This window comes from Crocodylus siamensis, chromosome 3 (assembly GCF_052110815.1).
Source record: "Crocodylus siamensis isolate JL-2025a chromosome 3, ASM5211081v1, whole genome shotgun sequence".
Lineage (NCBI taxonomy): Eukaryota > Metazoa > Chordata > Crocodylia > Crocodylidae > Crocodylus > Crocodylus siamensis.
The window spans coordinates 39,946,258-39,972,072 of NC_143397.1; the positions used below are offsets into that span (position 1 = coordinate 39,946,258).

The window sequence follows — 25,815 nt, forward strand, 5'->3', positions numbered from 1 at the left end:
ATTCCCTCCTGCCCTCTGGTGCCAGGCTGCCAAGGTCACACTGCAGCTCTTTCAGTTGTTTCTTAAGTGTTCAGAGGCATAGGGACATTGTATGAAGATAGGATAGCTTTGCACCTATCCCTTTACCAGTGCCTAGGGGGTTACTCTGAAATTTGCATGCTATAGCTATAAGCATATATAGCAAATTCTGGGGTCTCCCAATGTTGCAGAGACTGAGAACATCATTGTTCAGATACTTTTTTATTTGTACTTTTTGGTGATGAAGCAAAACAGGAGATTATTATACCACTTCTGTGTGTTTGTATATTCATTCAGGTAAACAGATCAGTCCCTAGGATAGTCACTCTGCCAACTCATTATGTGCTGTAATTGACAAACTGACAACATTTGCTGTAGCCAGTTTGTTTAGAGAAAAATACTGATCTCCAGAATAAGCTATGCTTAACATTGGTATTAGGATGATCGGAAAGTAGGACTAGAGGGGACCTCCTAAGGTCCTCTAGTACAGCAGCCTGTTCAAGGCAGGATCATCCCTAACTGAGCCACCCCAGCCAGGTGTCTATCTTGCTCTTGAAAACTTTCAAGGATAATGATTCCAAAATTTCTTTAGGTTGCCTGTTCCAATGACTGACCACCCTCAGAGTCAGAAAGTTCCTACTGATCTCCATCCTAAATTTCCTCTGCAGCAGTTTGAAGCCATAGCTCCTAGTCCTGCCTCCTATGGTATAGAGAGCCCTCTACCTGCAACACAGTGGCAGTTGATTACATCCCACCTGCTCCTGCGGTTTCCAGGGGCATAGGGCTGCTTGCTCTAGCTTGGATGCTCAGTGCTGCCCCCCACACACATTCCCACCCCCTCCCCCCAGCCTAATATTCTAGAGTCCTGCACCTGTGGGCCAAAAAAGCCTTGCAACACACCAGGTGCTCATGGCCTGAGTCCCTACTGGTGGTGGCCAAACCACAGAGGCCACAGGGTTGCCTCTGTGGAGGCTCAGTCCCTATATTCTGCCCCCTGCCATCCCTACCCACCAGTGGCAAACCAGCCACATTGGCTTCTGCTTTGGGTGGGGGGTCCATGCTGAGGTCCAGATGGCAGGATGCCTGGCTCTGGCCTCTGAGATGTGGTGTGCAGGAGCCAGGTCCATTGAACTGTGCCCAACCACGGACATTCTCCGGTTCTCAGTTTCAGGTGTACGTGGACATCTTGGGGTGCTTCATGACAGGATATGGGAGCATGGCCAGAGGATGTAGGTGTCCAGGTCCTGGGGTGCAGAAGCCTCCTTTCCTATCTGCAAAGAAGAGCTAGTGGGGGAGCTGCAAAGGAGCCTGGGATGCTGGCAGATAGCAACCTAGTTTGAATTGACTGGAGATCTGGTACTGAAGTTCAGTGCAATGATCTAACCTAAACTGATTAAATTTGAGTGCACATCGATTCAGGTCTGTCTTAGACTGGGTTCCACCATTTTTAGACCAGTCTATATGTGCTGAACTTCTGTTTTGTTACAGGTTTAGACCAGTTTCTGATCACTTAGACCAGTAAAAGTGTAATGTCTGTACCTAGCCTTAAAGTGGCAAACCAGCTGTAGGCTTTACTTTAGTCAGAGTCTAATAAATGGCAGTATTCAAACTGAACCCAGTGACTCATTGTTATCTTTTATTATTTCATTGTTTCCTCCATTATGGAACATTTCACCAGCTTAGAAAAAACAAAAAGACTTGATATAATTTAAATAAACCTCCTTACCAGACTCAACCAGTTAACTTTCTTATAATTCCTGTAAACAACTTTTTGGATGAGTTGTGATATATCAATATCACACAATTTCCAATAATGATATTTACTTTGGAGTACAATATGGCTTCTTTCCTAAAGAACTGCTCTGACAGAGTATAATTTTATTGTTGTATTATACGGTGTGTCAGTATTTCACAAGGAAATTTGCCTTGGTCTCATTGAAATGTATTCTAGCTAGAAAATGGCTTGTAATTTATTTCTTCCAGAGGAAAAAAAATGTAAGCTCTAAAGAATTACTTTAAGCTTGAAACTTGACAGTTTGACAGTACCAAGCCCTTTCCTTAATTGCTTTCATCAGTTCCCACAAGATTTAGAAAGAGCTGTTCCTGCTGTTGCATGGCTATCTTATTACAATTAAGAATATATGGTATTAAAAAGGCAGGCTTGATTCTTTTCCTTACAGTGTGTGGTGTGAATCTGGATTGTAAATTACTTTAAAAGCTCATATGGCTTTATTAAGGAGCTCCAAGATTAACCAGCTTGGGGTTTTATACTAAGTTCTTCCCTTTCACCTCAATTTGGAGGGAGCATACCCATATCAAATTATCTGATTGATGCTTTTTAAAGACTATAAACTTCATTTCTTTCCCTAAGTTAAAAAGCATTAAATACTGAGCCCTCAATATCTTTCTATTAATTTTATGTTAACTGTACTATAGATATGTATGCAAACAATTAGAGTTAAAGTTCTGATGTAAAAAACACAAGCAAATGTATTCTAAGGTAGCAGTAAAATAACACGGTTAAATTTGGTATCCTGTATCAGACTTCTTAATTTCTTGTTTCCAGTTTACGTGACAACCTTAGTACTATACTGAGGGTTATTTTATTATTTTCTTTTTTTTCAATAGTAGTTTTAAATTATGAAAATGGCCTTTATTAATTTATTGTATCTCACTTTTGAGGTATTTTAAGCACTTAGTCATCGATACATTTACAAAATATTGGAAACAGCAAGTATGCATTTGCACATTGATTAAAATACAGTTAACTGCTAGGATTCTGAGCTGCTAGAAAATCCTATGTAAATACGTTCTCTAAAACAGGACTCGATACTGAAAGAAGTCAGCGGAAAGACTCGCATTGATCTCAGCATGGTTTGGATCATGCCCAAAGACAACTTTTAAATCCAGATCTGTAGTAACTGTTATATTATATATATTATATATATCACCAGTATGCTGTAGATGTAATTTTTTTAATGACTGCTAATAATTATGAGTAGTTTAAAAATGTGCTCTGTGTGTGTGTATCCATTTATGCATGCATATACAGGACCACCCCAAGTGGAGGAAGTCTGCTGCAAGGATGTCAGTACTTTGAAACCTTACAACAACAACAGCAGCAAACAGAAAAGTGGGAGCAACAGAAACAATGGACATATCTACACATGCACATTTACTTCACAGTAATGTAAATTACTGTGCAGTATGGGTGCACGTCTACACATGCATGCCAGAATTGTGCAGTAACTATGGTGACTTACGCCAGCTTGGGCATAAATTTGATATATGAATGATGCAGGTATCAAATTTACACCCGATTAGTTACTGCACAGTAATGCACATATAGACGCATTACTGCACAGTAACACAGGAGCCTCCCGGCTGGGTCTACACAGCCACTAGAGGTCTGGCTGGAGCCTAGCCCCAGGGCTCCTGCCTGACCCACTCTCCTGCTGCTGGGCTGGGCTGCTCCCTGGCAGCCCCTACCTGCAGGGTAGAAAAACCTGCGGCCATTTTGTTTTGTGGGGCACACTGCAGGAGCCTGTGCTCACTGGCATAGCCCAGCAGGCCCCATGTGCCCCCCTGGACATCCCACAGACTATATTTGCTGGGTCTGTCCTGCACCAGAGGTGCTCTTTGGCCATAGGTGAGTGCTGCAAAGGGCTGCCATTTCCTGCACTCCTTGCCCAGGCCTGTGATCCCACTGCTGGCTGTGCCATCAGGACCAGCACCTGCTGCCTCCTGCTGCTTACCTCCCAACTCTCTCTTTGCAGGACTATGGTGAAATGCCTTGAGTGTGCAGCTATGACTTCCTGGCAGTGCCCCTGTCCAGGATGCTGCCACCAGTTCTCCAGGGCTGGCCACACAGGGTCAGCCACATGGAGACCCAATCAGCCAGCATGGGAACAATGTCCACCATCTCCCCCATGTCTAGCCCTAGCCCCGCCCACATGCACCCACCTGTCCGCAGCCCTACAGGTACCAACTGAACCCAGGCGGAGATGTGTGCTCTTGTTTCCAGTTTTGGGCACCGCATTTCAAGATGAATGGGGATAACTTGGAAAGGGTTCAGAGGAGAGCTACTCATATGGTTGAGGGCCTGCAGGTAAGATCCTATGAAGACAGACTGAGGGACCTGAATCTCTTCAGCCTCCACAAGAGAAGGCTGAGAGGTGATCTTGTGGCTGTCTACAAGCTTGTCGGGCGGGGTGGGGGGTCAGCAGGGAATAGGCCATACTATGTTTACCAGGGTGCCCCTTGGGGTTCCTAGAAACAATGACCATAAACTGAGGGAGAGCAGATTTAGATTGGACATCAGGAAAAAATTCTTTACAGTGAGGGTTGCCAAAATATGGAATCAGCTTCCAAAGGAGGTGGTGCTTTCCCCTACCTTGGAGGCATTTAAAAGGAAATTAGACTAGCACCTGGCTGGGATTACTTAACCTCAGCGCTCTTTCCTGCCCAGAACAGGGGGTTGGACTCAGTGATCTAATAGGTCCCTTCCGACCCTAGAAATGTATATGTCCAAGCTGCAAGAGAGTCTCTCGATCCCAGATAGGCCTCATCAGCCATCTTCAGGCCCACACATAAGGCAATTAAGGAAGACGATCATCCTGAATTGCAAGGGATTGCTGATGATGTGTGTAGCTATATATGTATGTTTATGTATACATATACACACAGAGATCACATTTTTAAACTACATCTAATTATTGGCCATCATTTAAGAAATTACATGAACAGCATACTGGTGATATTATGGACTGTTTTGAGTTCCTCAGCCACTGCTGAAGTGAATAGGAGATGGGAACTGAGCCATTCAACAACTACCATTAAATATTCCAGTACTTTAATAATTCTAGGTGAGATTTTTTTTTTTTGGTAAAGTGCTCAAATATTGCACTAACCCTGATCCCAATTCAAACATTTTCCTTGCTAATAGGATTAATGCTGAGTATTTTTTGAAGTCTCACTCTCTCTACTTTTTTCAGCTATCTAAAGTGATTGCACTGTACAAAAGGCTGTGCGCCAAATTTTTTTTCGAATAACAGCCATGTTTTTGTGATTGCTCTTTTAAAAAAAAAGCTTTCCATTCCATAGACATGTAAGTCTATTCAGTTATACTAATGTATAATTCCTGAAAGGGTATCTTCAAATATTTTTTTCTCAATAAATTTTGCCCCTGGGCTCCAACTTCATCTGCCATGTTTTGCCTAAATACATTTCTTTTTTTCCTTAAAGATATACATTTCAGGAAAAATGGGAGTCACAATGTAAACCTTGACACAATCTTAAGTAATGAAAGACAGAAGGTAGAGACTACTGCTGAGATTTTGGCCTATAAATTTGCAATTGTTACCTATTAATCCTCCAGAAAAGAAAGTGGAGGCATCAAATAAGTGGCTTGTACTTGAAAAATGTCAGTTACACTCTTCCTGTTTCCCACCGCTACTACAGGGTGGATGAAACCAGATGAGTTTCAAATAAGTGGCACTGTTACTAATAACCTAAGACTGATGTGTAATTACGTTTTCAATGATTCATCTGTATAAAACCCCTAGGTTATTTTACATGGGCAGCATCTGGTTCACATGTGCACCATGATTATTCTACTTTGATTGACATCTGTATTCTCCTAATAAAGTCCCAGTTGCACAGATGTGTGGTGCTTCCTTCTTCTTTAATGTACAGATAAAATGTCCTTTTGAACTTACATGCTGAAACTTGCAAAGAGGAAAGTCCGTCCCTGTTTGGCAATAAGTAACATTGCACTGCAGTTGTTGATTATCAAGGAGTTAACTTGTAAAGGCTGAGTATTTCTTTGGTGCTAATGGTTTGAATGGTCTTTTTAAGATTCCCCATAAACTTCCATGGAGCCATTTCAGATCTACATTGATGGTACCAGGACTGAACATAAACTCTTGCTTAACACTCAGAACCAAGAAGGCTTTGGAAATTGAAGAACAATAATTTTTTTGTGCTACTTTTTAAATCCCGTTATGCCTGATAAAGTAGTCTGATATTTGCACTCCTTATTTCGAACTAAGCAACATAAAGTTAAATCTCTGCATCTCTAGGTCGCTGCCTGGAATAGATTCATGTCACAGTGATCAAAACTACTGATGGTTATTTTATGTCCTATGAAAAATAAATGTGTCCACATCACAACAATCTTCCATCACACTCATCACACATCTTAGTAAAGGCAAGCAATACATGGGCATGAAAATTGTGAACCATAGTGAGATCTTCTTAATGCAGGACCAAGGGATGGATGGTGTGACTGAAGAAGCGTGAACTACTGCTGTCTGTGTTGTACATTTTCTTTGTGTTGTAGCCCATAAATCTGAATCCAGCTCTTTCCTTGATTAGTATATTCACTAGGGCTGTGCAAAGCTTCAACTTAATATTCGGTTTGACAAATATTCGACCTTGAAATGTGAAAGTCGAGTTGAATAGCAGCTGGTCGAAGAGCTGTCAAATCGAATACTGGAAGTGGAAGATTGACAGCGCGGGACGCCTATACTGGATTCCCGGGGGGGGGGGGAGGGGCAGGGAGGGGGAAGGAGTACTTTCATGACTGACATGTGTGGCTGGCCAGTGACCTGTCAGCATTCTCTGGGGTCCCTTCCAATCCCAGTGCTCTGGGGGAGGGCCAGAGAAAATGCATAAAAGACAGCAGTTTTTCAGCTCCCTGCTTTCTGCCTTGGGGTCAGTTTCTGACCGCTGGTGTCCTCCAGCACCTCTGCATCAGACCACGATAGCTAGAAGCCCTGATCTTCAACAGATTCCCTGCTTGCAATGCTAACAACAGAGATTTCTGAGAACTTGGTGCTCTTATTTTATAACTACTTTTCATATTAGTTTACGCTTATATTGGATAGGGTTAGTAGTAGCCTCGGATCTATTCTATATATAGGAATTTAGTTTATATATTTATACAGCATTCATTCTTTCCACCACACCAACGCTTCTCAATATATTATCTACACACACAAACACATTTACGTAACATCTAGAAATCTAATCCACGGTGCACAGCACACTTCGAGGTTCCAGTTTACATACGAAGGAACACATTATGAAGCGGGGTGGAAAGGCAGGTGGCCACACTGGCCAGCCTGCACGAAGGGAAGCAAGGCGGGTTGCAAGCGGGAGAGCTACAGTTTCTCCCCCAACCAAACTCAGATGCAGCCTCTTTCCCCCCGCTACAAGGGATGAGGCTGCTACAAGCAGTAAAGAGAGGGGAGCAGCAGTGCCACCAGAGCCACTGCCTGTGCCTGAGACTCTCATGTCCAGACACAGCAGCCACAACCTCTCCCACCATAACTGCAACCAGCACAGCAGCGCTCTCCACCCCTGTGTCACTGCCTATACTGAGCCTTCCCATGCCAGAAGAGCTGGCGCTGGATCTGGATCTCAGCCCCCTGGCAAGGGAAGGAGGGGGAATCAGTCGAGTTTGTGCTCAACACCCCTCAGGTTTTTTCCTTTCAAGCCACGAGGTCTTTCCCAGAAGGCACTTCAGAAGGCCTCTGTACAGGTGAAGGCAAGCGGCTCAGCTGAGTCCGCTCTTTCTCTTGCTGTGCCTCCGACTGCTGAAGAGGGAGAGAGTTCAGCAGCATCCACAGATGCACCCACACGCCAGAGGGAAAGGCCTAGTACTAGCTTAGTCTGGGATCATTATGAGCTGGCAGATGATCCCGCATTTGCTATCTGCGTGCACTGCCGAGCCAAAATCAGCCGGAGCAAGGGAACAAAGCACATGACCAACTCGGGGATTGCTATCACCAATAGGCAATTCATATCGGTTCATATTTTGTAAAATCAGTTAACCTCAAAAGCAGAAGTTATGCCTCTTCTAAGAATTGTTTTAAAGTTTGCTGTGTAGCTTGTTTTATAAAATACTTAAAAATCATGGAGGCAGATCTGTTTGGAGTCAGTTCCCATGCTGTCATTTGCTACACCTGATCTTTTAGTTGCCACAGCTCCATGAGAATCAGTTGGATTATGTTAGCTTATATGATCTGAACACGAAGCCTTCTGTTTTACAATGAGATAAAACTAGATTTAAAAGTCTCTGAAATTTAAGGGCTGGGTTTGGACCGTGTATGAAGAAGAAATAGAGAAGCTGATTAGGGGAAATCTGTTATTTGTGAAATTCATGAAAAAGGCATAGGAAGACCTAATGCAATGGTCCTGGTTAGCTGAGATTTGTTGTTTTTTGAGGCAATGCAACTCTTCTTAAAATTCCTATGCTACAGACTCTTTGCAGCATCCAGACAAGCGATGACCACTCAGCTTTTTGGTCTGTTAAACTTTTCCATTAAAGTGTTTTGTGCTAATTTGAGTTGTGTTCCATATTGCAGTCCCAGGGAACTAGAATGGGCTGAGGACCTATTTGGGTTTTTGAGTGGATAGAGAAGCGGATCACTTTGAAGTGAGCAAATGACTTCTTGTGTTAATTTGATCAATTTAATTGTATATCTTTATAATAAATGTAAAATACTAGGAGCTGGAAATTAGTAGTTTTGTACATGAAATAAATAATATTGCTTGGGGTGGGGTTCCTTCCTCCATCTTGCAGACATTTTTGTATGTAATCCTTCCAAAGGGAAAGATGCTAGATCAGGTTAACAAAGTGTCAAAACGGGAAAAAAGTTAAGAATTTTACTGAGACTACTGGAAGAGAATTAATAGATTCAGGACCAGATTTTCAGCCCCACTTCTCTCCCCTTGGTACTACCTGAGCTGCGTCAGAGGGCAGGATCTAGCTGAAGTTGATGTAAGAGGTAGAAGGGAATTTGCAAATGGTGAAAATCTGGTAGAGTTGACCTGTGTTCCAACCACAGCTGACCATAGTCTTAGGAGGCATTGTTATGGGAAAGTAGGAGTATGAAGGTGGAGGATGCAAAACCACCATGGTAGTAGGATAACTGTAGCCATCATTTATGAAGTTCTTCCATCCTCCTTCACCTTGCAGTACTATATTTTATGTTTTTTCTATATCGATCTTTCACAGTCCCTCACACTTGAGGATGAATGTCTCCCATGGTCATCTTATCTGTGCATCCAAAGATGGTGATGAGACCTGTCCAGAATCAACAGGCTGTGTTGTGGCTCGGGCACAAGTTTCTGTGAAGGGTGGGTGGCTTTGAGTTCTTGATTTAGTCTGTGACACACTGTTTCTGCCACTCCTGCTTTTCCATCTCCTTTTGTCGTCATAAGGTTTCAAAGTATTGAGATCCTTGAAGCAGACTTTTCCTCATTTGGGGCAATCCTGGGTGATAGCCTCCCACAAATTGATGTTGATGTTTCATTTTCTCAAGTTGGCCTTGAGGACTTCCTTGAAGCACTTTCTCTGTCCTTCTCTTGAGTGTATGCCTTGACTGAGCTAGATGAATATAAAGTTTGCTTTAAGAACCTGGAGGCAGACTTCAGCATGACATGACCAGCAGTCCCAACTTCCTCTCTGTTCTGAAGAGCCAGGAGTTGTGGAGTTCCAGGATTCTTTCTCCCTTCCCTACATCCTGGATAAATTGAATTCTTGAACTTCTGTATGGAAGCTCCATGTTATTTCAGGGGGTTATCTTTAATTCCTCCCAGCTGACTGTACTCAGCCTGAACAGCAAATTCTAGATCGTTGAAGAATCTTAGGAGAGAATTTGGCCGTCACTATTGGACTATAAATGTGAATGTGATAAGAAACCAAGTATAGGACCAAACATGTAAAATGACCTTAGAAATTTTAACTGACCTTAAACATTTAAGCTGCTAAATTTATAATGTGTGAGTTGTATAAAAGGTCTTGGCAAGTTGGTTACCAAAGTAAAAGCAGTGCATATTTTGGTAGTTATAACTAAGAAATCACATTCTGATTTTTTTGCTGTGAAGATGTTAGCAGTGAATGCATTTCTCAAAATAGACATGTGATCTAATTTGTTTAAGTAAGAAGGATTTTAAGTGGAAATGAGCCACAGAAATGTGTGCCACTTGTCTAAAACAAACATGGTTTAGGCTTTTTTATTTAGGTCACATCTACTGCTTAATTTTTTTAAAAGACCAATGTTAGTAAACAATCATAAGTATGTTTAATCAGATAAAAGATCCATCACTACTTTTAACTTGCCCACCCTAATGCTTTTTTATATTGCAGTTCATTTGAGTTAGAACCTGATCTTTTTTCTGTTGAAGTCAGTTCGGGATTTTTCTAGTCAAGCAAGATCAAGTGCTTTAAAAGGACTAGGTTTGTTCTTCATTTAAATGAATTGTTGTCTGAGCAACAATTAATGAAGTTTGTGTATAGTGTTCTTAGAGTCTGTAGTACTTATCTGATGTTATACGACAAAATAATTATATAGATCATTATTAATGTGAAGCAATCTAAACCAGTATTTATGAGATATAGGAACTCCCAGTTACTGCAATAGGTTTGTCTTCAAGTTAGCTGTTGTAGCAACCAGTAAATCTACTTCCATCATATCTGAGCATCTCCCAAGTCACTCCCCACCCCTAGGATTCCAGGATAGTTATGGAACTTCCATTCTGTGTGTTTACTTTAAAAATAACCCCTGCATAAATCATTTACCATTTCATGGAACAAAGAGTAGCATTTGTAGGGAATGCTGCTTGTGTTTTGCGGTTGTACTGTTTTCTAAATGAATGTCTTAAGTTTTTTATTTATTGGGAAAATTCCAGATTTATCATGCTCCATACTGGTTATGATGAATGCAGGTGCTGTTTGGCCTTCAGCCAAAGGTTATAGTTTATTAAGGGACATTGATTCCATGCCTGCACCTTAGATTTGTGGTTACTGCATTGAAAATATTTTTCATTAAAAGTGTAATTGAAAAGGCTTAGAATTATCTGTCTGACCTTAACTAGGACAAATTGAGCTTTATATAGAAGGTATGGGATGATATGAAAATCTACCACCATCAAGGGGTATACCAGGAAGGAGTCAGATAATTCATAAGGATAGGAAAAGTTGGGTTTGGTTGTTTTTTGGGGGGGGGGGGGCAGGGGGTTTGACCCATTCCATGAGCACTGTATCTGTCATCCCCCACTTATACCAACCTGTGAGTTAAATATGGGCACAGTCTCAGCTCAGCTCTGCCTACCACTGCAGTTGACTTTAAAATGGCTGATTGCATTGCACTCACACACCTGCAACTTAAAATGGATTTAGTTTGTCTTCACTATGATTTATGCTACTGCAGGGGTGGGCAATTATTTTGGGCGGAGGACCACTTAGTGAGTTTTGGCAAGCCATCGAGGGCCGCATGATAGGCAGCCAGTGGCAGATAAGTATTAATTTTCTAAATTTTTTAGGGAACCCGTGGGCCGGATGGAATGGCCTGGTGAGCCACATCTAGCCTTGGGCTGCATTTTTCCCACCCCTGTGCTACAGCAATGGCTGTGATACAGTACAGCTGGCTAAAAAGGAAGATTTCTTGTTCATGGGGAGTTTTGGAAACCTAGTCCTTTTTTCTCCATAAAATTTGTCATGCACCAGAACCTTGGAGAGGACTTCATTTGAAAACACTGACATACATTGTTCCATAAATTAAAATGATCCATCCAGATCCTACTGCTGCTCAATGAAATCCATGTTTTTGTCAATTTACCACTGCTAATGGCATCCATAAAACCTAAACGATTTTTTGTAGCTATAGGGTTCTCAGACAGCCTCATCAGGCACATGGCAGGAACACTGGGAACTTATCCCACAACTGTGGAGCTGTCTTCTCGTTCCACAGCAGGGGACCTAAAAGCCCTAGCAGTGTTTGAGCCAGGCTTGAGATGGGGCTTTCTAGGCTTCTAGATTCTTGCTTTGGAGTTAGGAACCTTATTCTGTTTGGAGTCAGTGCTCCTGACGCTGGAGCAGAGTGCCCAAAAGGTCTTGGCATGTCTGCCCCTGCAGAGCTGCAGGGCTTCTTGGACAGTCCAGCTGCCAGGTTGGAACTGGAAAAACAGAGAGTCTGGTTGTAGCCATGTTGGTCTAAGGACATAGGCAGGCAAGATTCTTTGGGTAGTTTGATATCTTTTATTAGACCAGGGATGGGCAAAATACAGCCCATGGACTGGATCCAACCTGCAAGGCACTTTCATCCAGCCAGCCCACAACACCCCCCAGCCCTTCTGTCCATGAGGTACCCAGTTGTACAACCCCCCAACATACCTTTTTGGGCATCATTCTCACCCTCTTGGGCAGAAGGGCTCTGTCCAGCCAGCAGCTTCTGGGAGGTGCTCCTGCTGCGGCCAGCACTTGCTCATTTGGGAAAGCTGGTAGGGAAGCAGTGGGGCAAGTGGGGTGGGTGGAATTGCTGCTGGGCAGAAGTGGGAGTTGCAGCACGGAGCCTGTGCACAGAGGGACAACAGGAGTGAGGAGCTCAGCTGAGTAGCCTGTGGGTTATAGGGACCCCCACACACTCCCCCCAGCAGCAGACAAAGAGTTCAAGGTGCTTATGCATGGATCAGGTGCCCGGTGGGGCATGGCTCCAGCCAGTGCTGCACAGGGGGAGGGAGTAGAGTCTGTCCTACCACCAGAGCTCTGCCCCAGCTCCAGCAGTTGCATCAGGGAAAGTCCCACACTGGAGCCTGCTGCCTCCCTCACTCCATGCTGCACAAGTCCACGCACTCTGCCAGGAGTTGAGGCGCCCTGCCCTCTGCTTCCCTGTGGAGTCCAGTGCTGAGCTGGGGGTGAGGAGTGCACCCCTGTGCAGCCTGCCTGGCCACTTCTATCACAAGGGCTCTGTGCTGTTTGTCTGCAGCTCCACATTTGTGGTGGGAAAGCCCCACTCTGGACTCCATGGTGAATCAGTGGGAGGGGCTCCCTCCACTCCTAGCAGAGTGCAGGGACCTGCGCAGCAGGCTCCCGTGTGGGGCTTCCCCCACTGCAAGTGCTAGGGCTGCAGTCATACCGCACAAAGCCCCAGTGATAGGGCAAGCTCCACTTCCTCCTCCTACAAACTTCACTTCATAAATCTACTGAATACAAGAAATCATAGACTTAATATAGACACTGGACTTATGACACATTACCTGCCTGACATCTGACATGGGTAACCTGCCTCAAGAAAACTACTTGCATTTCTCCAAACATTACCCTTCCTTCTCCCCCGCCTCCCCCCCATCTCTATCCATTGTCTTCCAAACTTCTATTCATTTGCATTTTCACAGACTTCTTGTTTAGCTTATCTTCTTTTCCACCTTGAAGAACAGAGAGCAGCAGTCTCCCAATGCCTGAAAAAGGGTGTTTGTTCCCGAAAGCTTGCAAAGGACTTTTTTTCTAGTTATTTAGTTGGTGTAATATAGGGTGAGCAATTATTTTGGCTGGAGGGCAGCTTAAGTTTTGGTGAGCTGCCAGGGGCTGCATAGGTAGCCCCACCCCTTGACAGTTGCCCCGCTCCCTGGCCACCATATTGGGACCAGAAGTCCTATCCCCTAACCCCTGACCTTTGTCACCAGAAGTCCTTCCCCTTGCTGCTGCCCCACCCCACACTCCTTTTGGGTGGGGGGAGGGGGAACGGATTACCATCTTAGAACCAACCCCCCCACCAAATCAACAATAGAAGTCAAACACCTACTATAATATATTTTAATTTTATTACAAAAAATATTTGTCATGACTTGTGATTATGTATCATATATAGAAGGGATTGCATAATAACTTAGAAATAAAGTGTGATTTTTATATTGTGTGTGTGGTGGGGTGTGGCAGTGTATAGTGGGGATTGTGAGAGGATGTGGTTATGTAGGGGGGGAATAGAGTACGTTGGGGTATATGTACATGTCAACGGGGTTCTTGGGGCAGGGTATGGGTGTGTGGGGTATGAGGGAGGGTGGGGGGACCCTCCACACACTCCCCACGTGGTGTGCAGCCCCTGCTGGCTGGAGCTGCACCTACGCTGGGTCTCCCCACCTGCTGCTCCTGCTAATTTATAACATGCCTGCCAAAAAAGTTGGCTCCCACTGAGTCAGTATATAATAAAAACATCCTAACATGTTTTGTGCACTCCAAAGGTACTTTTGCTTCTTTTGCATCATAAAAGTTCCTTATGTCAGTTGTTTCTCTTTGAACTTCTTATTTATAACTTAAATGTAATTTGATTTAATTAATGTTAATAACATTACAGCGTTCCACAAGGGGGCTTTTTCCCACTTTGACTATTCAACCTTTTCCTGAACTGTTGAAATTACATCCAAGACTACTGTATTCAGTAAAATACTTCTCAGTTTCTTTACTAACATATGTTCAGGGCAGAGCTCATCGATTGTAATTTCTGCCACTGATGATTTCAACCAGTAAGTACTTCATGATTCCAGGATTGCAGTTTTTATTTTATAAGGTCAATCAGAAATTTATAGCTCGTTTTTACTTTGCTTCCAGGAATAAGTGCCAGAACAGACACAATCTGGAAACTGCCTGCCTGAAAGTGTGCTGACACCCTCATTACTGCCAAAATATAAAGTCAGTTCTTGAGAATGTAGTTTTTTCATATATATATGAAGAAAGTCTATGTTTAAAATTATATATATATAAAAATATATTAAAGAGTGGCTGACATCTTACCATCTTTAGAACCAGCTGAAGAAGTAGAGTTGATCATATTTTACTTACGTGTGGAGTCCATTGTATTCACATTTTCTGTGAAACTCTCTTAATCTATCTGTTTCCATAAAAGGCTTTCCCCCTCCTTTATTACCCTATCTTTTTTTCTTTCTATGTTACATGTTGCTTTTTTTTTTTTGGCAGATTGACTTAGGCAGGCAATATGATGCCTCCTTTCTCTTTAAGATCTTATAGCAAAGAGGAAATCTGTCATGGTGGGCTAAAGATCTTGTGCATAGCTACAAGCACTGGCAAGCTTTCACTTTATTCTAAACCTGTGATCCTCAATCAGGGTGTCATCAAATCCTTTAAAGGGTGCTATGATATGCTGTGCAATACTAGCACTGTCAGGTCTGTAAACAACTATGTGATTTACAAAATAAACCCAGAGATTTTAAGTGAGAATCCAAAGGGTCAAAGACGTTCTGATCTGTTGTGGTCTGTCAGAGTTCTTTGCAACCAACAAATTGCTCTATTATTTTTTTTCATAGTCAAAAAACAAGTGAAAACTAAGAGCTGGCATTTTCACAGAGGTACCTTGAGTCCAAAGAAGTTGAGAACCACGGGTCTAACACCTTTTTCTAATCTTTTCTTAGAAATTATTGCTGCTGAGCAATCTTTTTAAATGGGACCATCTGCAGCCACTATAGATACCAGTAAGACATCAGATTGCTGATAATCAAATAATTGTTTTTACTGAGTGTATCACATCCCTAATGCAGATTTTACTCTTAGGTTTTGTTCTGATAATTGCACGTAACTGGTTGAGATATTCTAGCTACTACTGAAGTGAATTCTCATTTTCTGTTTCAACTACTGCTGCCACCTACATTTATGATACTGAAGAGAAAATACCTTAAATCAGATTTTTCTCTAACATTATCAGTTTCTTATGCTGTTAATATACCATTCTTTTCCTGATCAATGAGACAATAAAATATTATGTTAGATTGCTATGAATTTTCAAATGTATAAAAAAATTAAGAAGAAAGTTTTAAAACTGAAACTTTCAGTTCTAATCTGAGAGGCAACCTCACACCTTGCTAGGCAAGGCTAGCAGAATCTCAGTGGGTGTGTCTGCATGTGCAATTAGTGCAGAGCAATAAACTGTGGTGCAGTTTGCACCAGTTTTTATTTCTCCTGGGTGCAACATTTACACATGCAACTGGGACCACAGCATATTGTGCTGTGGTGGAGCAGCCGTCAGCTGGCAGGGGGTGTCAGCCCTTAGCTTCAGCTGATGGTGCTGGGCAGCAGAGGGGCTGGCTGGAGCACAAGGGTACTACAGTGTGGGGGGCTAACTGGCAGGCAGCCCTTGCACCATAACACCCTCATGCCCCAGCCAGCCCCAGTCACTGTCTACATGTGAATTGCAGTGGCATAAAGTTGTCTGCCAGAGGCTAGTACTTGTCCTGGTCAGTACTATCCTATGGTGAAGATAATTAATTTACTGTGCTCTGAAACAGATGCCCATGTAGGTAGTGAGGTGTAAAGCATGTAAAGCACATGTGTAGATGCACTCAATTTGTAGCAAAATCACACTTTCATATGTCAAGCCTTAAAACAGTGGCTTCACGAAAAGCTCAGAACATACACTTCCGGGACATCTCCAGAAATAATTAAGCTTCCTAGGAAGCATTTAAAAATACAAAATTGCTACAGTATTTATTTTTTCTTGAGATTAAAACCATCAGTGAAAATCAATATAACTATGCTGCTGTATCTATCCCAGCAGGTTAAGTACAATGTTCTTTATGTTTCAGACATGTGCAAGTGATATATTAAGATCACTGATTGTGCTAATTAGTAGCCTTTGGCCTCATCGTATTTCAGAACACATGAAAAGGTTTAATCCTTTGCTACCAGAAAGCCCTTTTTTAATCCTGGCAGTTGCAGCATTTGCATAAGAAATTATTTTCTCTCTTGACCTCCTTCAGAGATATTACAAAATGAAATTGGCTGAGTATTCCAGCTGCAACTCCATGTGGAAATTTCTTGGGGGCAAATATGTGTGCATATAGGAATAGTTAGGTCATTTGAAATAAATGGTATTGGCCAGTCCATTCCATTGTAGAAAAGTGATGCTCTTTTCTCCACTGTGTGCGTTACCATATCAGCCTGCTGTGTTGTGCTGTGTCAGAGTGTCCAGTACTATGGTACATCTCTGTCTCCTGTTTCTTGTGACTTATCTTCAGCCTTGAAAAGCAATTTGGTGCTGTAGTGGCTTTCTCCCAAATTCTGGCCAAGAACCTGAGCTGGTGCAAGTCAGCAGAGCTCCATTGACATCAGTGGAACTACAGTGATTTACACCAGCTGTTAATCTTTTCTCCTGTTTGAATTTAAAGAGCTGAAACCAAATGTTAGGAAATATGAAATTTTCTCTTAGAGTCAGCAGTTTTCCAGATGTGTTAATGGACTTAAAGTTTACTAAAAGACAAGTTTTAGAAAAGTGATCCAAGAAAAGAATAAACTCTCAAGAAGAATGCCTTCCTTACAGGCTTTCTGGCAAGAGATGGCAATAGAACTCACTGCAATTTAAATAAATTAATTCATTTATTCATTAAGATATTGTTGAACAACTTCAGCAAGAATCCGAGATTAGAAATACTTTCACAACCCAGGGAAACCACTGGCACTTAATAAATAATGTCATTACAGATATGAATCTTACAGTTTTAAGCCAAAATGAAGTTGCACGTGGGATTTCTTATAAATTGAATGCTATCAGTTTATAAACCTGCTTGATGCTGGCACTATGATTTCAGAAGATTAAGTGAACTGTGTTGTTAAAAAAAGAGAGGCCTTTATACAATCTTGCTTATAGAGGTAAAGCTTATAAGTAACCTACCTGTTCATCTCAGCCACTATTTTTAATCTGCAATGGGTATATAAACCTGATTTTAATTTACACATCAGGATCAATGTTGAGGTTATCAGCACTAAAAACCTAATTGGAATCTTGTACTTTCTAAATTAAATCTTTTAAAATAAATGTGGCTTTTTGATAAGTAGTGATTCAGAGCCAGTATATGCAAAAAAAGTCGTACTGTAGGGATCGTTTACACTGCATAATGAAGTACAAGGTAGAGATACCTAAGAGATTTCTCCATGAACTTTCTTAGATACTAGGTGCAATCTAACTGTGGTAGCATGGAGCTCCTTCCAGATTTCTCTGCTAAGAAACTTGTTTAGACTTAGGTTGTGTATCTCTGCAATGTAGTTCTGTCCTTCAGCTCAACACTATAAAGATTTTCAAGGGGAAGAAAAAAACTGTAGATATCGCATAATCTTTAAGCTGAAAGTAGGGCAGAATGGCACCTTATCAACTAATTAATTCAGAGAGGTGTGAGTTTTCATAGGCTGCAACCTGCTTCCATCAGATGCTATCAATAGACTAACACAGCTGACTACTACTCTCAACCCTTAGGATGTTAGAGGACTGCTTGTACTGGTCAGAATAGTGTTGACTGCTTAATCTTGCCTGCCAGAAATTCTAGTTAAATTTTGACAACACATTAGTCCTAGGCTGTCCAGCCATGGCCTTGCCTAGGGCTTTGGCCTGTCTGATGTGGCTGCTTATCCTAATCTGGCACCTCCTCAGCTGAGCATTGGGGTAGAATAGGTGGTCATAATCCAATATCTGGGCCTAGCCACCTGCCCACTCCCTGCAACCAGAGTGGCTAACCAGGATCAGCTGCCCCTTTACCCTTTTCTTTAAAAACCCCTGACTTGGAATGGGAAGTGTCTGGGTAACAAGACTTGATCTTGTACTCAGACTGACTCATCCTTGGCTTGTACATCTACTGGCTCCCTGACAGACGTTCTGGCAACCTGATCTAACTTGCCATGGACCCTGAGTTTGACCTGACCCAGCTCTGGTTTGATCTCCTGGATCCCTGACCTAGAAGATCTTCTAAGTCCGTGCTCTGCCTCACCCTCTGACTTTGTACCCCAGACAGATCTTCTGGCTTCCCTGCACTCAGACTCTGCACACTCCCCTTGTATCTTGGTTGCTTCTTCTGACCCTGGGTGACCCCCCAGACCTTGCCACCCACGACCCAGCATAACACAGACTTCTTTTGACACACAGCTCTCTCTACCTAGTTTTCTCTACATCACAGGTAGGCAACCTTATTCAGCTGTAAGACAGAATGACTCACCTGGGGTTGGAGGCAGATGTCTGGGCAAGCATTTGGATGCTGCTGTTGCCACTGGTCATTTTCCCAATTGGCATGGGAAAACTGCCTGCAACTGGCACTACTTCATACAGCAGCATTGAGAGAGTTCCTGCATCACACATTCATCTCTGCGGCAGGTTAGGGAAAGCACCCACAGAAGGTGTCCTTCACCACTGAATGCAATTGAAACCCAATATCTATGTGCCTGATCCAAAAGTTCTGTGGATCAGATCTGGCCTATGGACTGTAGGTTCAACTCATGCTCTACATCTGATTTTACATCTACCATCAAGATAGCTAAATGCTTGGACAAGACCCGATAAAAATTTTGCACATTGAGCTGGTTGGAAATTTTCCAGTGAAAGAATTTAGTTGAAATTGCCAACTAGTTCACTGCTGGTTTAAGCAAACTCCTTTAAATTACTGGCTCTTCCTTGTGGCATGCTGAGAAGCTGAGGATCCACACCAGAAAACAGGAGGGCGATCCAGGCTGACCTGGACAGGCTAAGCAAATAGGTGGACGAGAGCCTGATGGTGTTTAACACCAAAAAATGCAAGGTTCTCCACCTTGGGAGGAAAAACCTGCAGCATCCTTGTAGGCTTGGCAATGCTACACTGGCTAGCACTACAGAAGAAAGAGACTTGGGGGTCATGATTGACCACAAGATGAACATGAGCCTGCAATGCAATGCCGCACCTAGTAAAGCAACCAAAATGCTGACTTGCATCCGTAGATGTTTCTCAGGCAAACCCCAGGATGTCCTTCTCCCCTTGTACTCAGCCTTGGTGAGGCCGCAGCTGGAGTCCTGCGTTCAGTTTTGGGCTCCACAATTCAAAAAGGATGTGGAGAAGCTTGAGAGAGTCTAGAGGAGAGCCACGCACATGATCAGAGGTCAGGAAAACAGACCTTACAACAACAGGCTGAGAGCCATGGGACTCTTCAGCCTGGAAAAGTTCAGGCTCAGGGGTGACCTGATGGCCACCTGTAAGTTTATCGGGGTGACCACCAGTTTCTGGGGAAATGCTTGTTCACCAGAACGCCCCAAGGGATGACGAGGTCGAAAGATTCTAAACTACTGCAAGACCGTTTCAGGCTGGACATAAGGGAGAATTTCTTTACAAACTGAGCCCCCAAGGTCTGGAAAAGCCTGCCATCGGAGGTGGTTCAAGCACCTACATTGAACCTTGAAGAGCAGGTTGTACAGTCTGTGCACTGTGTTACCTGACTGCTCAAAATTTAGATGTCCCTACTCTTAACATGTATCCAAAGCAGTGTGCAGATTTAAAAACATGACCCTACCAAAACTAAACACTTCCCTGCCACACAGTGGGTGTGTCTACACAAGATGCTTTACTGCCCAGTAGACTAATCTACTGTGCAGTAAAGTGTCACTATTTACATGTGCACACATTTACTGTGCAGTAAATTAGTCTACTGTGCAGTTAGTTACTACCCATAAATACAGGGTAGTAGATGCATGTGTAGATGCTGGCCAGGAGCAAATTTGGTCCTGGCCAGCCCCAATACTAGCGGGCCACAGGGGATGGGGAACTCCCTCAGTCCTGGCACGACTCAGCTCGTTACTCCCCCCAGGAGCTTAGAGCTGAGCAGCACTGAGATGGAATAACTCTCTGCCCCCAGTCCTGGTGCTGTTCAGCTCCTGGCTCCCCACAGGACCTGGGAGGTGAGCAGCACTGGAACTTGGGTGCTTCCCTGCTTCTCCCTGCAGCCCAGGGCTGGTTGGGAACTGTCCCCCTTCTGGGAAATCTCCATGCAGAAGTGGGACAGTTCCTGGCCAGCCCTGGACTGCACAGGAAATCCTTGTGCAGCCTGGAGCTGGCTGGGAGCTACCCCAGAAGTGGGAACAGCTCCTGGCCAGCCCTGGGCTGCACAGAGACGGCCCTCTGGGCATAGGGCTTGTCCCCATGTGCACAAGGCAGGAGAGCTCGCAGCAGCTGTCGTCTGGCCCCATACACATCAGGACTCCTCCAAGTAAACTCCCAGGCTATCACACTCCCAGGAAAGGCTCACTGTGCATTATTTTACTGCACATTAATCCTTTATAGCATTAATTGAACATTTAGATGGGTTCAGTGTTGCCTTTGGGAAGAAGAAAAGAGAAAAAATAAATCAGATGTGACAGGCTGTTTAATGCAATACAGGAAAACTCTCAGATTGTATGATTAGCTATATAAGAAACCACACAGAATAGAATGAAATAGACTAGCATGGTAGTCTGATGTAATAGTATCAGAATCTGGCTGCAAATTTTCAGCCAGGCCTCACTACGTGTCCACGTCTTCTAAAGTAACAAAACTGCACATGAACATATGTATCCCTGGATCACTGGTGCAACCACAACTATAAAAATTCTAGCATTGAACTGACAGAGCAGGAGGTCAGGGACTTAAAATTTGTTCCTAAAAACTAGTAGACAACAGGTATAAGCTAAACATCAGGGCATTGGCAATGCATAGGGGGTGCATGTGCACCCCCTAATCGTGGTGGTGCACCCCCTGTGGAAAGGCCCTGTCGATACTGCCAGTGGCGCCTGTAGGCAGTCACTGCTCGCCATCCCACCCCCCCATCCCATGGCATTTGTAGGTGGTCCGCCGTTACCACTGGCCACGGCCAACACTGCCGGTGGCATCTGTGGATGGTTGCCAACTGGTGGTTGGTGCTCAGCACCCCTCCCACACACTGCCAACTGTGCTGTGGCCACCTGCAGAAGCTCCCCGCTTGCCACCACCATGTTCCTGCTGCCGACAGCACTGCCACTGCCTGTGGAAGCTCATCATGCTCCCCCAGCGTCTGGGGGCATGTGGCGTTCATGCATCAAGGCAATTAAAGAGGAAACTAATTCAGCATCAGTCTTTGTGGAAGAAAAAAACAGTCCTGAGAGTGACCTAAATACTGCCAAATTGTGATGTATGTCAATAGTGACATAAATAGCTGCTTTTCATATTTCTTTACTTCCTTGACTTTACCTCATTCTTCCTGTCCACATTCTAAGTGAAATTGTCATGTTCAGTGTCCTAAGAATAAGGGGTATTAAAGAAACTGGAGGTTAATCTGGTGGTATTTGCTTGCTTGCTTTATTTATTTATTTATTTTTATTCAGTGTGCCTGTCGCCTCTCCTAACAAAGGCTCAGAGCAACTTACAATAAGAGAACGGAGCTACTTATAAAACAGGAGAACAAACAAGAGAGAGAAACAACTGAAAAGGCACCTAGAATATCAACATAAAACAAAGAACCTATTAACATTGTCACAGCCTAGTTTTGTTTGTTATATACCTACCCAAACTGGAAAATGTTGCAGCACTTCTGAAAGATGTCCAGGTTCAGGCTGTAGCAGCCTCAAGACGGGCAGTTCCAGAGCGAAGGAGCAACTTCTGAGAATGACCTTCCATGCATTTTCACCTAGCAGATTTGGCACATTGATGGTACTTGCAGGAGTTGCTCTTTGCTGACCTCAGGGATTGTGATGGGGTATAACGGAAAAGGTAGCTCCTTAGATATGCAAGGCCCAGATCATTTAGGACCTTATAGGTCAAAATCAGCACTTGAATTTCACCTGGAAGGCTATTGGGAGCCAGTATGGACTCCAGCCAGCGTTATACACTTCAGGGGAGCCATGCTGCTGCAGAAGCTGGCCACTACATTCTGCACCAGCTGCAGCTTCTGGATGGTCTTTGAAGACAGCCTTATGTAAAGTGCACTGCAGTAGGGCAACCCTGAGGTTGCAAAGGATGGTAGTGATCAGATCTGGAAAGAAACATTGCAGCTTTCTCACCAGTTGGTGCCCTTGGCCACCACTGCCACATGAAGATCCAGGTGCAGCAGGATCCAAGTTTGCAAATATGAGTGACAAGGGGAGGCTGAACCCCGTCGAAGATATATGTCCTAGTTTCTACCTCAGATGAAGTGATCTACCTACCATCACCTTCGTTCTGTCTGGACTCAGTTTTACTTAGTTCCCCTGAATCCAGTCCCCAGTTGCATCCAGGTGCTGGGAAAGGACTGATTGCAGAACCTGGGTCAAATGAGAAGAGGTAGAACTGGGTATAGGGGAAGATACAGAGGGGTGTGTCAGTGCAGCTGTACCCACCTTCCATCTGTGCAGCACGTAGGCTCCTCCTTCCAGTGCATGTTCCTTCCCTGTCCCCCGCAGCTTTCCCCCACTGACCAGGAGCAGGTACTGGGAGGAATAACCTGCACAGTGCTACTCCTGTCCCCAGCTGATGCAGTCTTGGGAGAGAGTCCCAGAGCCTTTCTTGAACCACTTCTGCCCCATATTGATGAATAGAGAGCCAGGCTTGGCCAAGGACAGCAGTGGCACATAGGTCTCCCCTCCTACCCCCACTTCCAATTAGTGGGGAACATTGGAGAGGGAAGGAGGCAACAGGCAAGGAGCAGAGGCTGGAAGGAGTAAACTGCATTGCCACCACTGTTCCCAGCCAAGCACAGCTGCTCACTCAGTTGTTCCCCAAATCCCCCCAGTTAGAGCAGTGCAGGAGTCATTCTTCCCACCCCTGCACCCCCAGGTCAGCCAGGGATGGTGGCAGTGGGTGGAGGAGTAGGTCCACCCCTTTTTTGGTCACCTGCTTCCAGTCCAGCTTCTCAGTATCCCCCACTGGCCCAGGGGCTGCAGCCATACCTCAGCCCCATGTTCCCATTGTTGAGGAACAGTATGCAACACCTGCCTTCAGTAAATCCTAGATTCACCCACGGCAGGGTGGCATCAGCATGTGGCTAGCACCTCACTCCAAATCTCCAGAGTCTCACTTAGCAAACTTAGAGACACACTAACATCTCAGCAATGTTTTACATGTATATGTTGATCCTATGTTGAACCTTAACAAAAGATCTCTGAATAGACAGTTAAAGGATTGACTTTTCTGTGTTTGTGCCTGATTTCTTAACTGTGCATCTACATTTGTTTTTATAAATATCATTATTTTAACTTCTAGACCTAATCCTGATCCACCAGAGGCAAGAGGCAAGCACTCAATCAAGACGTCTTTGGAAATACCAAAAAATACTGCTGAGCCGGAGGATCTCTTTGATGACATCTAACTATGGGTTTTGTCTGTTTTTGGTGAGAAACTGAAAGAATAAAGTTTATAGTCAAAACAAGCTGTTAAACCGTAACATTTTATTATACTGAAACTGACTTAAGACCCCCATGCAAAGGTGGTTATTTCTAAATAAGGATACATTATTCTAGTCCATCTAGGTACACATCCATTGTCCACATTTTTCACCCCAGAATTTTAGTTTCTTGAGCTTGGGCAACGTTTGGGCTATTCTGCCATTCATATATTAACGTCATTCTGGTGATGCAAAGTAGCCTGAAACCAGTTCAGGGTGTGAATGAAAATTCATAGAAGAATCCTACAAGGTCATAGGCCTGTTACAGTGGATTACTTTAAGTGTCTCTAGGACAGAGAATGTGCCTGAGGAAAAAGGACATGGCCAGGACATCTTTATAACCAGATGTGGAAATTCAGTCTGAAGGACATCTGGAAGTCCCACCTCGCACGTCCGCAGGAAACACTCTACCTTTGTATTCACCCTAATAGTTGCCCACTTTCTTGAGTTGCTCAACACAGTTCAAACACAGCCCAGGAGTTGAGTCATTGAGATGCTTATCAAAAACAGTAAGTTCAAAAATTATACCTTGTAACATGCAATAACAATATAAAAGTAATTTTGTAAAGGATGGTGGTGGTCAGATCTGAAAGGAAACATTAAATTCAACAGAAGATACTTTTCTAGGCTGAATGTGATTTCAATATGCACTGTAAAATGTATTTTTTGCCTTTGAGAGTATAATGGTTGTTAAGTCAATATTCTTTTCTTTTGTGTTGAAATATAGCCATTAAAACAGTCATTCATGGTGCTTTAATGATTTTTCTTATGATGATATTTTTTAAAGAATAAGTGCATTAAAATGATTTCTTTACTGGACAGGGTTTGTTTGCCTGCTTTTATTTTTTAGGTTGGAAGCAGTAAATGTAAATGTTGTAGGTGGCAAAATACATGAATGCCTGATTTTTTTTCCTGCCTTAGTAATCAGAATTCATTTATGCTACACCTGAAATCCCTGATTCTGCAAACGTTAGCACATGTGTTTACCTGGCAGTGAGCCTACTCAAGCATGTAAAATTAATCATGGGCATAATTTTTTGTAGAATTTGAGCTTTGCAGATAGATCCCCTATGCTGCTAAGACCCTGATCCAACAATATATTTAAGCATGTGAACAGTCCCGCTGCAGAAAGTAGGATCATTCAACATGTTCAAGTTAAGTACTTGTTACATATGTTGCATCTTAAATGCAGAATTCAGTGAGAACTGGTATGAAGCAGATTTGAAAAATCAGGCTCTATAGACCCTGATCTGGCAAATATTTCAGAATATGCTTAATTATAAGCAAAAGATGTATACTTAAAACTAATCACCTGTGTAAGTGTTTGCATTATTGGGGCCCCGAAAGAAGAATTAGACATCTAAACTTAGCATGCATTTTTGGAACAATATTATAAATTACAAGGTCAAAACAGAAATGGTTAATGCATTTTGCTTGCTACAAAGATTGTGTGCCTGAGAAATGACAGGGCCACAAAAGGCCTATTCAGGCATCCATTCATAGACATTGCCTGATTTAAAATCTTTCACTGCTGATCTGACAATGCTTTCAGCAAATGTTTGTATATAGTCTCAATTTCAATGTGAAAATATTCCATGACTTAACCTGAAATATAAAAGCTTGGAAAAATTGTGCCTGAAGCAGAAGCTGTAGTTAAACTGAGCTGAACATCCTTCAAAATTCTTCTTTCAAGATGCTGTTAGTTTCTAATAATAAAATACTGTTTAAAAAAATAACAACTGTTACAGTCAATTGGCAGATGTAATAAATCCCTTAGAGATATTCTTTTCAAAAGTTTGTATAATTAGGTTGAAAGTTAGGCAGAAAGACATGCAGTATTGCATATATCT

The 25,815-nt window shown here is 43.1% G+C and overlaps 1 protein-coding gene across 7 annotated transcripts in view; it reads left to right on the forward strand.

Moving 5' to 3' along the window:
- Positions 1-24,707, forward strand: part of XRCC4 (X-ray repair cross complementing 4) — a 400,573-nt gene extending 375,866 nt beyond the window's left edge. For all 7 annotated transcript variants that reach the window (XM_090038202.1, XM_090038208.1, XM_090038207.1 and 4 more), the window contains exon 8: positions 23,785-24,707. In XM_090038202.1, coding sequence (XP_089894328.1) covers positions 23,785-23,890 — 106 coding nt within the window. In that variant the 3' untranslated portion in view covers positions 23,891-24,707. The remainder of the gene's footprint in view (positions 1-23,784) is intronic.
- The last annotated feature ends 1,108 nt before the right edge of the window (positions 24,708-25,815 follow it).